Below are 17201 nucleotides of genomic sequence, written 5' to 3'. Positions count from 1 at the left end.
ACGCTATGCAGAACATTGTTGTGATTAGTACGCCATTGCAAGCCAACGCCAAGGCATATGCAAGTCTAGAGGACATCACCGTTAATAACGCAAGATAGGAGGTTAGCTCTTACATTGCTGTGCCCGAACACACATGCAAGAGCATCATCAGAAACATCGATATGGAAATTGACGACAAAGAGCTCGGAAGACTTCTCATTCAGCCGAGGAATCCCACTGTTCTCGAAGTGCGGTGAATCAAGAACTATACCGCAGTCGTTATCCTCTTCGAAGGACTTTTAGTCCCAAATTACGTCATGTGAGGTCCCAGCATAGTCAAGTGCACACTCTACTGACGGCAGACGGATGTATGCTATACTTGTGGTAGACTCGGCCACAGAGCCGACGTGTGCTCTACTCCAGGAAATGTTATCTGCCGAGGTTGCGGAATGACCTCCCCTGGCGACCAGCACGTTTGCTCACCGAAGTGCGCCTTCTGTGGAGGGCCTCATCCAACGGCCGACAGAACCTGTACACAAAGATTCGAGATACCTTACATCGTCAGACAGCACAGAAGAGAGAGACGCGACCTTTACAAACACTTCCCACCGATACATCACCTGTTCGAACCAGCCGACAAGTCCAGGTCCCAGTCCAAGAGCTCGAGGGGGCGCTCCCGATACAGGAGCGGTCCCCGATCCACAAGCCGTTCCCAGTCCTGGAGCTGTTCCCGATCACGGGGCCCGGCCGTCAGCATTCAGGTGCCTGCTGCCTTAGTGACCGAGTGGGCTGACCACGTCAAAGGATCCCAGAAACAGGTAACGGGGGGCATACTGCCAGAGCAGAACAATGATAAAATTATTCAGCTGGAAAGGGAGAACGCTGCACTAAAGGAGGAGGCGATCGCGCAACTTAGAGTCGAAATAGTTGCACTTAAGAATGCTAATAACGCTAAGAGTGAGGCTCCACAACCTCCTCAGGTCACTAGACTCGAAACGCCTGTTGAAACACCTGTGGAAACGCCCGTGGAAACGCCTATGGAAACGGCCATGGAAACGCCCGTAGAAAAACCCGCGGAGACGCCCGTCGAAACACCCATGAAAGTGCAGTGTACTGTTCGTCCAGCAAAAAAGAGGGCTTTGACGAGGCCCACGTTTGATGAGGAACTGCATAGTTTTAAAACAGATATCAGAGACATGTTCCAGTCACTTAGCCAAACAGTCACAATGGTTCATGCTAAGGTCGATACCTTGGCGGACAAGTTCAGCGCACTGGATGCCAAGGTCAATACGTTGGACGCTAACTTCTGTGCGTTGGACGCTAAAGTCAACGCGCTCGAACGCATGCACATATCTTTCGAGCCTAACCATGGCACGTCCGCCTAAAGAGTTTAGGATTTGGCAGTGGAACTGCCGAGGGTTTATACGCAAGAAGGCAGTTTTTCAGCAGTTCATTCGTTCTCACTCTGAAAAGCCGCACGTCATTTTCCTTCAGGATACGCTTTCGGATTCTGTCATTCTGCCGGGTTACACATCTCACGCTCTTTATGGAGACGGACGAAGTGGCGTTTGCACGCTCGTATCTGAGGGATACACCTATATCTCGCATGATATTTCTATGAACAGTAGTAAAGTGGAACACTCATTGGTCTAAATTATTCCGGGGGGTCATTTAAAGAGTAGGGGTTTCATCCTGCATATTCATAGTTCATCAAATGACTCGAAACAAAGGTTTGCGACGCTCTTAAGTAGGGCTGCCACCAGGGCCGGTATCTCCCCACTTGTGGTGGCGGGTGATTTCAACGCTACTCATCAGGGTTGGGGTTATCTGCGGTCATCCCGTAAAGGCGAGGATTTGTGGCAAGCAGCGGCGAACTTGAACCTCATACTGGCCACGGACGCAGCATTTCCGACCAGGATGGGTAACTCCTGCCCGAGGGACACCACGCTGGATCTTACCTTTGTTAAAAATGTTCAATCTGCTACTTGGCACAACTTGCACGTGGATCTGGGTAGTGACCATAATTTCATAGCTACCTATATCAGTGTAAAGGGCAAACCCGTGAGAGAGTTTAGTTTCACAGATTGGGATTACTTCCGGCATATTAGAAAAGAACGCGCGCAAGCTGAAGACTCAACCCCCAGCCTGGATCAATGGGCCAAATAGCTCAAGGGACACGTTGGTGAGGCGACAAAAAAGATACACAGATTTGGAAACGGATAGCATGGACAGCCGCCTTGCGCACCTCCTAGAGGCCAAGAAATCATTACTGAATAGGTGGAAGGGGCAGAGGCTCAATCGTTGGCTCCGCAAGAAAATTGCAGAACTGAACCGAACCATCAAGGACCCCTGCCAGACCCTCTCTAGGCAGCAGTGGGATGAGGTGTGCAATTCTGTTGGTGGCCAAATGAAAATAGGAGGGAAATGGAATTCGCTAAAGCACGTTTTGCATGAGTAGAATTCCAAGAGTAATCAAAGGCAAGCCATTGCTAAACTGATACATGCCGCAAGACAGTCTGATCCTAAAGACGCTCTACTGGATGGTTTGGCTGACAGATATTTACCCATTGGCTCCTCGAGCTGTTCAGACTATCTGTCTTACACTGGGCCCCCTTGCAATGAGCTCGGAGAGCCCTTTACCACCAGCGACGGTTGGGAAGTTCTCCAAAACCTTAATGGACGATCGGCTCCGGGGCCGGGTGGCATCTCGAACAAGGCCCTCGGGAACCTGGAAGACGAATCAATTAATTTCCTTACCGATGAGATCAATCACATATCGAGAGAAGGTTCTGTCCCAGACTCTTGGAAAATGGCATTGGTTGTCTTCATTCCCAAGCCGGGGCGACCTCCAGGTTTAGGCAATCTAAGGCCCACATTGCTAACGTCCTGTGACGGCAAGATGGTGGAGCACGTCATTTACAACCGTGTCTCTAAGTACATCGAGAAGAAAGGTCTTTTTCCTTACAACATGGTTGGGTTTCGTCCGTCTTTGTCCGCACCGGACACAATGAAGCTGCTCAAACATCAAATCACAGACGTGAACACAAGGGACGTAAGAGGCATCTTTGGTCTTGACTTGGAAAAAGCGTTTGACAACATCTCTCACGCGCACATCTTAATCTCCATTTCAGACCTTGGACTAGGCGAAGCTTTCCACAGATACGTCAGTTATTTTCTCGAATCCAGGAAGGCCACGCTCAATATCGGAGACCTCAAGTCCTCTCCCATAGCACTAGGCCCTAAAAGCACGCCGCAAGGAGCGGTGATATCTCCGCTTCTCTTTAACATCGCTATATGCAAGTTGTCTACACTGCTATCTAACGTAAAGGGCATCAATCATACGTTTTACGCTGATGATATTACCATCTGGTGTCCTGTAGGTAGCGAAGGGGAAGGCGAGACTGCACTCCAGAAAGCCATCGATCACACAGAGCTCTTCCTTGCTGGCACAAGGCTGAGGTCGTCCTCGAGTAAATCGGAGCTGCTTTTATACAGGCCCAATAGAAAAGGAGCTAGGCCAAAAAACTGGAAGCTTTTATCAGAGGTAGACATTATACTTCACACCGGAAGTGGCGCCCCCATTCCGAGAGTAGACGCTATTAGAGGGCTGGGCATGATTATAGAGTCGCACGGGTACAACGGACAAACCATCGCTAAGATTTCAACCAAGACCGAGAACATGATCAGGTTAATTAATAGCGTTTCGAAAAGAAGGGGCTCAGAGGACAATCTACTGAGGCTCTTTCATGACTTCCTCATGAGCCACATAACATACGTTGCTGCCATGCACTCCTGGTATTGATTCGAAAAGAAGAAGCTAGAAACTCTGATCAGAAAAAGCGTAAAGAGGGTGTTGGGTATCCCCGTGCGAACAAGCACTGAGCGGCTTATGCAGCTGGGAGTTCATAACACCCTAGATGAGATCATTGAAGCCCAAGAGACTGCACAGCTAATGCGCCTGTCGTCTACGCCGGCTGGTAGGAAGATTCTGTTCGTCCTAGGCATCAGTCCAGCGCTCGTAGAGGATCACCGTTTTCAACTACCAGATGAACAGCGTACTGCCATCCAGGTCTCTCCGTTTACGCGAAACGTCCATCCTCAGCACAACGAAGAAAGGCGCCGGGCTAGGGCCATCACACTTCTGAAGAACATCAAGAAGGATCCTCATTCAGTTTGTTTTGTCGATGCCGCTCAGTACGGTCGCTATGCTAGGTTTTCTGTTATTTCCGTCAATCATATGGGCTCTATTATCAATTCTGCGTCAGTTAGGGACTCTACTTCCTCGAGAGCTGAACAGTTGGCCCTTGCCCTTTTGGATGACAGTAGATCGCAAATCTTCACCGACTCAAGGTCAGCGGTCAAGGCTTTCGCCTCTGGTTCCGTCTGTACTGAAGTATTTAAACTACTTGAAAATAGAACACTTTCTCCACATACCATTACCTGGTTTCCTGCACATCTCGAACCCCTACTGGACTCAACTAAACCTGTATGACACAATGCTCACTCCCGGGCGCGCGCACTAACCCTCCGCGTTGGGGAGGACGTAGGTCCGCAGGTTGGCAGTGAGATGTTCAGGGACGCTTTACTTACATTAGGTGAAGTGTCCAAACACTACCAGTTGAGTAGGCGGTCATTTGCTCCACCACTGAACAAGTTGTCTAGACCTCAAGCCATCACAATTAGAAGGCTCCAGACCAGGTTCTATCCAAGCCTATTTTTTTTCAGCATAGTCTCCTCAGAGGCTTTTGACTCTACCTGTCCTGATTGTGGTGCGGTTAGTGACTTAGCACATATGCTCTGGCAGTGCCTCCCGTTACGGGGCCTAAGTCGGCTCACAGAAGAAGATTGGGACTCAGCCTTACGAAGTTCAGAGTCGCTACTGTTACATCGTGCATAATGAATAGCACAGCATAAACGGAGACATCTTGTTTATTTTCATCTTCTTCCTTCTCCCCCGTGGCGGCCACCGAGCGCGTGCCACCGCACAGCGCTGTAGTCGGTAGCGACGCCTTATACCACATATCCCCTCTTGCAAAAAAAAAAAAAAAATAAAATAAAATAAAAATAAATGGTAGAAACACACAAAACTGTTTTTGTCTACTTCCTAACGAAGTCCTTCAATTTCTTTGGGGTCTTCTTTTTACGCTTGCTTTTCCTTGCAGGCGCATTAAATCCTGGACTGGTCAAAGCTTGCGTGCCGTCTGGTGGAGATGATACGGGGTCTGCCCTTTCATGACCATCCGCTCTTGATGTGTCCCATTGGGGCGCACTAGATGACCGATCAGATGCAGGGGACCAGTTCATAAGGGCAGCGGTTTCAGGCTGTAATGCATGAGAAGACCGATTAAATGCAGGTGTCCAGTTCATAACAGCAGGGGTGCCCGATTTCATTTTGTTGACCGCTCCGGAGTGAACTGCGATTAACTTAGATGCGTTCCACACACGCCCATCGTCCAAAAGGTACGAGGCCGGTCCCCGTTTTCCAATGATCTTCTTGGGCGCGGAAAATTGTGAAGACAGCTTACCGTGAGCTGCAGTTGTCTTAACGCGCACGTAATCACCAACGACGAAACTGGGTTCCTTGGCTCCACGTTTTTCATCGGTGTAGCTCTTCGAGATCATTTGCTTCTTTTTGACATGCTCTCGTAGCTGTTCAATCGCCCTTGACGGGTCCGTGCTGAAGCATCTGTCGGGCAATCCCAATATGTCAAGTCTGGTGCGAGGTTGGCGTCGATGAAGAAGAACAGCGGGTGTCGCACCAGTAGTCGCGTGAGGCGTACAGCGATATACTTGCAGGTAATCAAGCATGGCTGTTCGTACGTCACGACGTTCAAGCAGGGCTAGTTGAATGTACGACTTCAGCACCCTATTGAATCTCTCCACCAAGCCGTTAGCTTGTGGGTAATACACGGAAGAGTTGTAGTGCGTTATTCCACGCTCCGTGAGAAACTCGTCAAAGCTTGCTGAAGAGAACTGTGGTCCATGATCGGATACAATACTACGTGGGTAGCCTTCTCGCGCAAAAAGTTCAAGTAAAAACTTCTTCACTGTAGACGTGGTCGCATCTCGCACGAACGCCACTTCAGGCCACTTGCTATAATAGTCAATAACAGTAATCGCAAAACGGCAGTCGGCCGAAGCTTGCGTGAAAGGTCCCACAATGTCGATGGCAATTTTTTCCCACGCCGCGTCAGGAAGAGGAACAGGTTGCAGTGGCGCTGGAAAGGTACGTGCGGACTTGTCACAAGACTGGCAAATCACGCATGTGCGCACCAGTTCTTCAATGTGACTATCCATGCATGGCCACCAATAGGACTCTCTCAGGCGAGCTTTGGTACGACTAATGCCTGGATGTGACTCGTGGGCCAGATCCATAAGGCGGCGTGTCAACGTTGCAGGCACGACAATCCTGTCACCCCGGCATAGGATATCACTTACAACAGAGAGTTCAGCCTTCACGTAAAAGTAAGGTAGCAATTCTTTTGACAGTGATTTCTTGTCAGGCCAAGAAGTAGTCGTGAAGTGCTTAACTTCACAGATAATCTGATCATTGGCACTTGCTTCTTGAAGTTCTGGCATGGTAACTACGGGAGACAACAAACAGATAAATTCCTCTTCTGGTGCATCGCGGATTAAACTCTGGACGGGTAGCCTGGAGAGAGCGTCAGCCACGACGTTTTCGCTACCTTTCCTGTATTCGACGGTATAGTTGTAGCAGAGCAACCGTGAGGACCAGCGCGCAATCCTTAATGGTCGGTGACCGGTGCCTTTCGTCGAAAGAAGCGTAACCAGCGCTGCGTGATCCGTTCGTAAGATGAAAGGTCGTCCCCATAGATAAACGTGCCAGTGTTCGCAAGCCCAAACACAGGCAAGGGCCTCACGTTCGCCGACTGAGTATTTCCGCTCATGCGGTTGAAGTGTGCGGGAGGCGAATGCGACAGTTTGCAGTGAGGTCCCGTTGTCTTGCTGAAGTACTGCACCTAATCCATATCCTGAAGCATCAGTTGTAACGAACACAGGCAAGTGAGGATCGAAAAGATGAAGCACTTCGCAAGATGTGAGCAGAGATTTCAGGCGCTCCAAACTGCTCTGTGCTGCCGCACTCCAAACGAAAGAGGCTTGTCCTCGTAGCAAGGCGCGCATTGGCTCGACAACATCCGAAAAATGAGGAATGAACTTGGAATAGAAGCCTGCAAGCCCCAGTAGCGAGCGGAGTTCGTTAATATTTGTAGGTGATGGTGCCTTTGTTATCGCCTCAATGGATGACATCAACGGAAATAATCCTTTGGCGCTCACAACGTGACCTAGAAAAGTCAACTCTGCCACGTCAAAGACACACTTGTTGTTGAGCCGGAGGCCAGCATCAGAAAGACGTTGCAATACAGCGCGCAAGTTTCCCAAATGGTCCTCTCGGGATCGCCCATACACGATGATGTCATCAATGTAAAATAGGACACATTTGCACCCTTTCAAGATCATGTGCATCATTTTCTGGAACGCTGATGGCGCCGACGCCAGTCCGAAGCAAACCCTCTTGAAGCGAAATAGTCCATCGTGAGTGATGAACGTGGTAAGGTCACGGCTCTCTAAACTGAGCGGTAACTGGTGATATGCAGAAGCTAAGTCTAGCTTCGAGAAACGCTGTGCCCCAGCCAGGCTGTTCAGGAGCTCCTCAGTTTGTGGCAAAGGAAAACTGTCTACTACCACAGCTTTGTTTGGCTCCCGTAAGTCAACACACATGCGAATCGAGCCGTCTTTTTTTCTGGCTACGACAATAGGGGAGACCCACTCAGAAGAGTCGACACGCTCAATGATGCCCTGAGCTTCTAATTTCTGAACTTCTGCCGAGACTTGCTCGCGAATGACAAGTGGCAGTCGTCTCAGTTTGCTGGCCACCGGTTGTACAGACGCGCGAACTCTGACCTTGTGAGTGAAACCTCTCACAGTTCCCAGCTCTTTTGCAAATAGGTGCTCAAACTCAGAACGTAATTCTGGAGGTAGCACCGGAGTTTCTTGCGTCATTAGAAGACACCTGAGCGGTGACCCTTGGATCTTCATATCCAGAGCAGCGATGCCGTCTAATCCCAGAATGGTCGTTCCCCCAGGCACAACGTATAGTAGAACAGAAGTGCATCGGCCGTGAAATGAGGCAGTAGCAATGAAGCATCCTTGTATAGGAATTGCTGCCTTTGAATAATCGAGAAGCTGGACGGATGTAGACTTCAGTGGATACGCTTTAGAAAAATAGCGTTGGTAAAGTTCTTCGGCCAGGATCGAAACCGATGATCCTGTATCGATCAAAAATGGTACAGAAATTCCTTCTATTTCCAACGCTGCGTAAATTCCCTTCTTACGGCTCCAGATCTGACAAACACTTAAATGGTCGTCTGGATCAGCTGTATCGTTACCTTCCGCTACATGCTGAACATTCTTCTCAAACTTCCGCAATGACTTGCACACCTTTTCAAGATGGCCAATTTTCTCACATTGTCGACACCTATGTGCTTTGGCCTTGCACAGAGAGCTATTTGCAAGGTGTGCCGTAGAACCACAACGATAACATACTTGCTCTTTCGGAGATATGCGACTTTGACCGTGCATGTTATAGCAAGTACATGTGCTACAATGCCGTTCTCTGTGATTTGAAGTATCTTTTACACGATGAACTTGCAAGTCATTTTGTGCAAGTTCTCTTGCTTCATTAGTCGCTTGATCATGCTGTTTGGCAATGGTAAGAGCCTTAGAAAGCGTGAGAGACTCTTCCAGCAGAAGGCGTTCACGTAAGTATCCACTTGTGGTTTTCTCTATGAGCTGGTCGCGTATCATGTCGTCCGTTAGATCACCGAAATTGCATGCTCCTACAAGACTTCTCAGCGCGGTGACGTAATCAGCCGCAGTCTCACCTGGGGCCTGCGTACGTTGACGGAAACGGTGACGCGCTGCAGTGACGTTCAACGTGGTTTTGAAGTGACCTTCCAGCGTCGCGATGGCGCGGTCGAACACATCAGTACTAGGGGACGTTAGTGTACCTGCCGCAGCGCTCGCAGGCACGAGGCACGGGTCGTCAGTAGTCGTCAGAGTCTGGAAGATACGTTGTCCTTCCAAGCCCAAGCAGTTGAGCAGGATCGCCTTCCGACGAATGGCAGGTAGGTCGAAGGCGCCCGAAGCAACCATGTAATTCTTGAAAGCCTGGATCCATTGCTCCCATGGAATGTCCGGGTGTCCAGGTGACGACAGGAACGGAGGTGGCGGCTGTAGCCCCGAAATACTCATCGTAGAAGATGGTAGGCAATAAACGAGGGCACAGATGAGGTTCAGGCCGGTAGCACATGGGCTGGTGAATCCTCGTCGCCAAAATATGTTACATCGTGCATAATGAATAGCACAGCATAAACGGAGACATCTTGTTTATTTTCATCTTCTTCCTTCTCCCCCGTGGCGGCCACCGAGCGCGTGCCACCGCACAGCGCTGTAGTCGGTAGCGACGCCTTATACCACAGCTACCACAACTACGGGCTGTCCGGAAAGCCCACGATGCGGCGGTGAGGATAGGCCTCCCCGTTCCTACTTGGGGCGGCCCGCAACGTTGCTCTAAAGGAGCAGCGTTTCTCAGAACCCAATAAAGTTCTTTGTCTGTCTGTCTGTATACAAGGCTGCGGTTTCTGTGGTACAGCAAGGGATACCACACAAGGCACAAGATAAGGTATGGAATCTTCCAGGTGATTCTGCAAGGCCTTGAATCTATAGCACAGCAAGGTACGCGATAGCAAGGTATATAGTACTTTTCCGAAGACTCAGCTGGAACTTGAAGCAACCTTAGTTACACGATGTGAGTTTGCGAGACGAGCATGATAGCCATGGCAGAGCTCCATGGCAACACTCGGCTGGAAAGCGTTGTGTTGCGTAGCGTACGAATTCATAGATTAGCATTGTTGGTATAGGTATTTCTGAGGCGAGAACGTAGCAGTACTGTATCGGACGAGGTCTACATTGTGAGTGTCGCACGAAATTTTGTCGCAATATGGCAGAGTATTTGTGTATACGTGGAAACAGCTCAACTGCCCAAAGAAAGCATACGTTATAACAATGATAAGAAGCATCAAGCTTCAATCGTGGCTGCTCGTTCAAACGAAGAACTTGTGAATAGAAATGGCGATCATGCGTTGTAAACAGCTGGGAGAGAGTGCAAAGAATATAAAAAGCGTGGTGCCACTTATAACTAGGTCATCAAAAGAACCATGAAACAACTAAACATGAGCATGCATTTTCAAGGCCAAGATTAAATGTTCGAACGCTTTAAGTGCCTCATCAGGCACTCGGCTTGAAAACGAGGCATGCAGTTCAAAAACTCAGATTGCCTTAACTAAAATTTTAGGTAAAAATATGGTTACAGCCGGAAACGAACCGTAACATTTTCCATCACACGGAAATATTTTACCACAAAGCCACAACAGTGCTTAACTCCCCTTCGTAAAAAGACCCCATGTCATACCAGGCAAGGATTCACGTTAACATATACAATATTTGTGTCCAAGTATTACTGTTTTCAAACTACATGTACCGTTTTGAAAAACAAACCAATGATTAGAATTTGGCCATGCATCCTCGTTCTTTCACTTTGCTTTCTTGTCCATAATTAGTTTTTGAACGCTGAGGTGGTTACTACGAATTACGAATATACCCAAGCCTACTTTGTTTCAACAAAACTGTTTACTTGCACAAAAAAAAGAACTCAGCGATCACAATAGTACTGCAACACTCTAATCACTGGAGCCATTCGCGCAGTGCCCGAAAATCAAGCCATGCAAAAACCCTCGTTAGCCACGTTCCCGCCGTCACAGTCACGGTCCTTTCCCAAATCTTGATCTGCCGAAGGATTGATTGCGTCTGTAGAGCACACCGAATGACTGGCTTCCAAAAGCCCACTCTCTCGACCTGTGGCATCTATTTTGTCGAGTTGGTTCTCCCCTCCGCAGATGACATTGGCCTCGCGATGACCGACCGAAGCCTTGCGCTCGCTACGTGAGCTGACAGTCGTCCTCGTGGTCGTAGTCGTGGAAGTCGTCGTGGTCGTCGTCGTGGTCACTGCCGACGAGGAAGACCTTTCCGGGAGACCTTTCTCGGGTGTGGCTGAAGCCTTGGTGGTGCTCGTGGACGTCGTAGCGGTCGAGGAAGTGGTCGAGGAATCGGCCGTCAGTTCACCTCTACCCGACTGTGCCGTCACCGACGTGCTCGTCATCACCATGCTCGCCGTCTTTGCGGTGACCCCTCCGTCGGGGTTGGCATCCACCGAACTCGCTGTCAGCATTGACGAAGTCGTCGTTACGACCACGCCCGGAGTTCCCGTCTCCCGGTCGACCTCGGAGACGAAACTCGACTTCGTTGATGAAGACGTCGGTCCAGTACTCGGGAGCGGGTGGCGCTCGCCATCTTCCCTGCGCAGCAAAAGCATAAGAATGATGACGTAGTCGACAGAGCTGAAATGGTGAACATTTGTATGGCGGGCGCGAAGAACAAAGTTTGTACGAAGAACAAAGTTGATCGAGGTTCCCTGCATTGGTTTAATTAGAATACTATACCTGCTTCATAATTATCAATGTCATGCTCTCGATAGGTTCCTCGTTATGGCTCCCTTAATATTTTCGCGACTTAATTGTAAAAAATACAAAAAATAAATACCGCCTCTTTTAACATGAATTATTTAAGTTCTGCATGGACTCAGACTCTTGCGACTTACTTTCTGCTGTTTTTGCGGCTGTTTTGGACAGATGTTGTCATCTGTGGGAAAAGCTATGCTTGGCGTACTAGCGTATTGAAGATTTATATACCAGGGGTCTCAAGCACGCTGATCTTTCCCTAGCGGCCCGAGCCGCACACGGCTTTTTTCATCCAATAATATTCTTCTATTGTCTTCATACGTATGGTATTGATTATAAGAGAAAAATAGCAGCGCAAAGTTCTCACACGACACACAAGAAGGCAGGACAACAGTCGTGTGTAAGCCCTTTTGTCATGTCTTCTTCTTGTTGTGTGTCATGACAGAATTGTGCGCTGTTATTTCCCTGAAACAAGCATGAAGTAAATAGCCCAAGCCTCAGCCCTAGTATGTTAATGAGCTACGTAGACGTTACTGGTCCAAAGAATTTATTTCTTTCATAAGGCAACCCATGTGGTTATGCTTTGAAAACGTAACAGCAGAGCAAGAACTCTGCGTTTCAGAATCATCATCCAGATTTCAGCCATTCTGGCGATTAGCATTGATGTCTCTCGAATCCTAACTCTTAACCTCCTTCAGAAATTACCCATATATTAGATACTGGGAAGGCCTTCTTTTCATCGGCCATGTTAGCCGGCACTCATTCCAAACAAGAAATAATGGTCACATTATAGGAAACACGTAGTCAAAGGGAAAGTAAATCTGCGGGTAAACTCTTTCTTATTTGTCCTAGGAATTACGCATTCAGGTGCCCCCACGGAGCGCGATGAAATTTCCTTCAACATGTCCTGTATGCGACAATACGATGTGAAATGTGTGCAGATTATATGTAAAAAATTATCACTATATGTAAAGATTTACAGGCAGGCAAGGTCTTTAATATGCGAGTAATACGCGGGCGACGATTACGAGTTTTGATTTAACTAAACCCTTTTATTGTGACTGCTTCAAAGAAACAGCTTTGTTGAAAATTATATTTTGGAAGGAAGTCAAGACTACAAATCAAATATTTTTATTACGTGGGAAAGCGCACGGGTGCGTTTATAGGTGGCTGCAACAAAGAGAAGTGGGATCCAAATGCGGCTGACATTAGCCTCAGTTATCTCGTTCTAACGTTCACCATTGAAGGCTACAGAAATGATAAATGCAAAGCATGACTGCTATGCACTTCGCACCATCTAGTTTTTTTTCCTGCATTGAAATACCGAGTGCTTTCGACAGATACTGACTTCATCGGCTAATTATATTGAGCACTTACTTTCCACGGACCACCGACGGGAGGACTGAGATAGCCATGCACAGCAGGACGCAGAGGAGCATTATGCAGCCTGTCTAAAATTTCTTTGTCAGATGATTCAAGTCGAGAGTGGTAGCGTAGAGGCTGCGTGAAGATAAACACTGCTTAATAAATGTATAGTGCACAATCTTCAAGCCCACAGAACTGACAGAAAGTTGGGGCAACAAAACTAAAGAATACGTAGGCGAGTATTTTCAAGTTATTTGCATAGGCGGTGGCACGACATACCTTTGTTCATTGACCAATGTCTGGAAGTGATTATGATGGTGATGATGGCTTCTGGAATTATAGGCACAGACCCACTCTGGGGGTCGACCATCAGCCGGGCGGATCCTATAGTCTGAATTTTCTAAGTGCTGCTAGAAGTTACAGTGTCTATTAGAATGAAGTTACTTTTATTGTAATTCAATATTAGATTGAACTATGTTTTACCAAAGGGGGCAAAAGTGATCACTTCAGAAGGACATAGCTTTAAAAAAAACTAGTAGCGATTGATGTATCGAATAAATAAGGTGTACCCACTACGGGGACTGTACGTAAATCTGGCGGTAAAATTATGCAAACAAAAAAATAAAATCATATCCGTAAACACAGAAATTGTACTAAAGCGATGATCTTGTTCCTCGGTTATAGTCCTCTCTTTGTAGACACAAGCAGGCCTTTAATTTTCTAAACTGTGTTAGTATGAGTTTTAATTTATTCAGAAAGGAGTGGAGATATATGCTACTGCCATTAGTCGCTTATGCGGCAACACATATGAAAAGCAGACATTTCAGCAATGCGCGAAACAGTCTTGTTTACATCGGTTATTAAATAAGTATACCATCACGTACGCTTCTGCAATACTGAATCCAATGGTGACACTTCCAGATAGAGTATTGGGGTCACTGTAACGTCCCGTCAAAGCTGAGGGTAGTTTTTCGAAAGCTCCCCATTGCTTTAGCCTCGGAATTAGAAACTTACGAGAACATTCTATGCGTCCAGTGATTTTAGGTTGACTACTATAATAAAACTAATTGTAAAGTTGCCGACAGGATTTTTCTGTGAGAATAAAAACATGGTTGATTTTTGGGGGGTGCGCGTATTATCGCCATTCATTGTATCCTATAAAAGCTTACTCACTCACTCACTCACTCACTCACTCACTCACCCACTCACCTACTCGCTCGCCCACTCGCTCACATTCCTTGTAGCTGAGGCAGTAAACATCCACCTGGACACAGCATATGTTCCACTCTGCGCAATGATGGCATAAAAAGCATGTAAGATTGCTACTCGATATGTTCTTATTCAAAGCGCCGCCATTTGAGAAGAGAAACGCCAAGGTGTGCGCTTCCCTGTAATCACAGAGTTTCCTACAATACTTGCTAGAGGGATCTCTGGCGCTAGCGTATATGATAACTGCAACGCACGGCACTTCAACCAGTATGTGAAACGGGTGGTAAACATATGTATCTAGTCTTCCTTCTTCTGGCTCCATTCGGCTTCTTGCGGCCTGAATTCGTTTGGCCGCAAGATGAATTTCCGCAAAAGTGCAGCTACGCTTTGCCACCTTGACCATTTAGGGGTGAAGCTCTATACGCCGTGGGTGGTACGTCCTATGTCGTCGTAGTCGTCGTAGTGGCGAGTTGCATCGCATTGCATGTCAATAAAAACGGTGCCACAGCATATCCACGGAGTGAATGATGATGAGTGGGGAGAAGCGTCTATCAGTCCTCCGCGCTTTCGTGCATCCGTCCGAGCGTCCGTCGGTGCGTCCGCCCGTGCGCTCGTGTGTTCGTGGAATATCAGTATGTTGTAGATGTTATGTTTTAGTTCTTGCATCGTTAATTCAGCGCTGGTGTTGGTAATATACCGTGAAGTACTACATATTTCATGAAGTAGTAAAAATAATGACTCCGAGATTACTGCTGTCCCGAAGGGGTAAGTCGGGTACGTTTCAAAACTGATTAGATAAACAGAGATTTCTGATGGCACTCAATACACTGAAGCTTTAGTGTCTATGGCAGGAAGACAGATGCCATGAGCCATTTTCTGAAGAAGACGAGCGGATAGAGAGTTTGTATTATAGCAGCGTCATTTGCAAGTAAGGGCGGGCACGGCATTTTTCTCAGAGAGGATCAGCTCATGGAGTTCTCGGTGAGCAATCGGAGACCTTAACAGATCCTCGTCTTGGAAGTACATAATAAAATATGAAATGAAAACGAGGTCATTCCGTGCATTTTTACCCACGCTCTTGATCTGCACCAGGGCATTTTACATGATAATGACGATGATGATGATGATGAGCCTTTAGCTTTGCTGGCACACGCCCACAAAGGGTGCCTGAATGTCACACTTGTGAGTTGGTTGGTTGCGAAACTTTATTGCGGCATTGCAAGGCGCGCGTCAGCGCCCAGCGGCCCACTTCCACGTCGGGACCATTAGGCCAAGCCTATCAGCCGCTCCGCGGGCCTGCTGGATGGCCCAAAGTTGGTCGGCCAGGAGGGAGCTGCGTAGGGCCGCCTCCCACCTGACCGATGTACTGTTGGGTTTAGTGTACATTGCTTTGCACTCCCAGACCATGTGCGCCAGCGTGGATACATCCCCACATGCTGGGCAAGCGTCAATGGGGAACACGTCAGGATAAATAGCGTGAAGGGATCTCAGCTAGGGTACGTGTCGGTCTGCAGTAGCCTGAGCGTAAGGGCCTGTGGCCTATGAAGTTTTGGATGAGGGAGTGGATATAGTCTTCGTGCGAGGTAAAAATGTTTTGTTATTTCGTTGTACGTGGCAGGCGCGTCCCTGTTTTCCGCAACTCCGTTGGGCCCGAATCGTTGCCCGGAACCGGCGCGGTTGGTTAGCGCGCGCGCGGCTTCGTGGGCAGACTCGTCGAGGTTGGGGGGAGCACCTTGGACCTGTCCAACATGTGCAGGAAACCAGATCAGTACGTGGTGCTTGATACCATCGCGGCCACCACTCTGGAGCACGCGCAGGGCTTTCTTGGAGATTACACCGCGTTTGAAAGCGCGAATAGTTGACCTAGAGCCACTATACATGACCTCCCTTTCACCTTCCAGGATCGCAAGGGCGATGGCCACTTCCTCGGCAATCGTCGGATCGTCAGTGTGAACCGATGCGCAGTCAGTGATTTGCTGTTTGGAGTCGACGACGACTGCGGAGAAGGTGTGGTACGGTACGCTGCCGCGTCGGCAAACCTGACGCCGTGCTCCTCACTATGAATCTGCTTGAGAAGAGTGGCAGCTCTAGCTCGTCGCCTACCACGATTGTGCTCGGGATGGACATTCTTCGGTATCGGTACCACGGTGATGAGGTCGCGAATTTCACGGGGCACCTGTCTCATCTTCTCGTCCACTTCAGCCGGAGAGTGACTGAGCTCTTGGAGTATACGTCTGCCGGTCTGGGAGCTCAAAAGGTGCGCGAGCTGGGCCCGCTCCTGTGCTTCGGCAATCTCCTCCAACGTATTGTGTACTCCGAGCTGGAGCAGGCGCTCGGTGCGCGTCCTGATCGGGATACCGTGGGCCCACTTGGTAATCTTTCTGAGCAAGACGTTGATCTTGTCACGCTCAGCACGCTGCCAATTATGCATGGCCGCGACATATGAAAAGTGGCAGAACACAAAGGCATTGGCCAGGTGGATTAGGTTGTCTTCCTTGAAACCTTGGTAGAGGTTGGCCACCTGCCGAACAAGCCGAACCGCATTATCCGTCTTGGTGGCAAGCTTGAGTATAGTCTTGCCATTGGAACCATTGGACTCGATGGTCATGCCGAGGACCCAAATGGAGTCGACTCTGAGTACTGCACTGCCATCACCGGTGTAGATCTTAATATCACTCTTCGAGATCGGCTGCCAGTTTTTGGGCTTTGGCCCTCACCTAGTGGGTTGGTAGAGGAGGAGCTCGGACTTGTTTGGGGAACACCTCAGGCCTGTGGGACGGAGGTGATTCTCCATGGTGTCTATGGCCTCCTGCAAAGAGTGCTCGACTTGCCCGTCACTGCCACCTGTGCACCAAATGGCGTTAATTGTGTGGTTAATTGAGTGGTTAATGCCTTCGATGCTTGAGAGCCTCTTGGACAACCCGACCATGACAAGGTTGAACAGGGTGGGTGATATCACTGACCCCTGTGGCGTGCCGCGCAAGCCCAGCTCGATCTCCTCGGAGACAAGGTCTCCCACTCTGAGGGTGGCTCTCCTACGGGTCAAGAACG

General features: G+C 48.6%; 1 protein-coding gene across 1 annotated transcript; it reads right to left on the bottom strand.

Annotated features, from left to right (window-relative positions):
* Positions 1 to 10677: 10677 nt before the first annotated feature.
* LOC142785136 (uncharacterized) lies at positions 10678 to 13080 on the bottom strand. The gene is made up of 2 exons (XM_075883579.1): positions 12954 to 13080; positions 10678 to 11414 (listed from the first exon to the last, which is right to left on the bottom strand). Exons 1-2 carry the CDS (start codon positions 13013 to 13015, stop codon positions 10775 to 10777), a joined length of 702 nt encoding a protein of 233 aa, XP_075739694.1. The 5' UTR covers positions 13016 to 13080; the 3' UTR covers positions 10678 to 10774.
* Positions 13081 to 17201: the final 4121 nt, after the last annotated feature.

The sequence above is a fragment of the Rhipicephalus microplus genome, unplaced genomic scaffold (genome assembly GCF_043290135.1).
Source record: "Rhipicephalus microplus isolate Deutch F79 unplaced genomic scaffold, USDA_Rmic scaffold_18, whole genome shotgun sequence".
Lineage (NCBI taxonomy): Eukaryota > Metazoa > Arthropoda > Arachnida > Ixodida > Ixodidae > Rhipicephalus > Rhipicephalus microplus.
The sequence above is the reverse complement of the archived record's forward strand: the minus strand, read 5'-3'. Positions and strand labels throughout refer to the sequence as shown.

Coding starts and splice junctions, on each gene's coding strand:
- LOC142785136 (XM_075883579.1), bottom strand. CDS start 13,015: ATGCTCCTCTGCGTCCTGCTGTGCATGGCTATCTCAGTCCTCCCGTCG. Junction 11,415..12,953: donor CCGTCGGTGGTCCGTGGAAA/GTAAGTGCTCAA, acceptor TTTGCTGCGCAG/GGAAGATGGCGAGCGCCACC.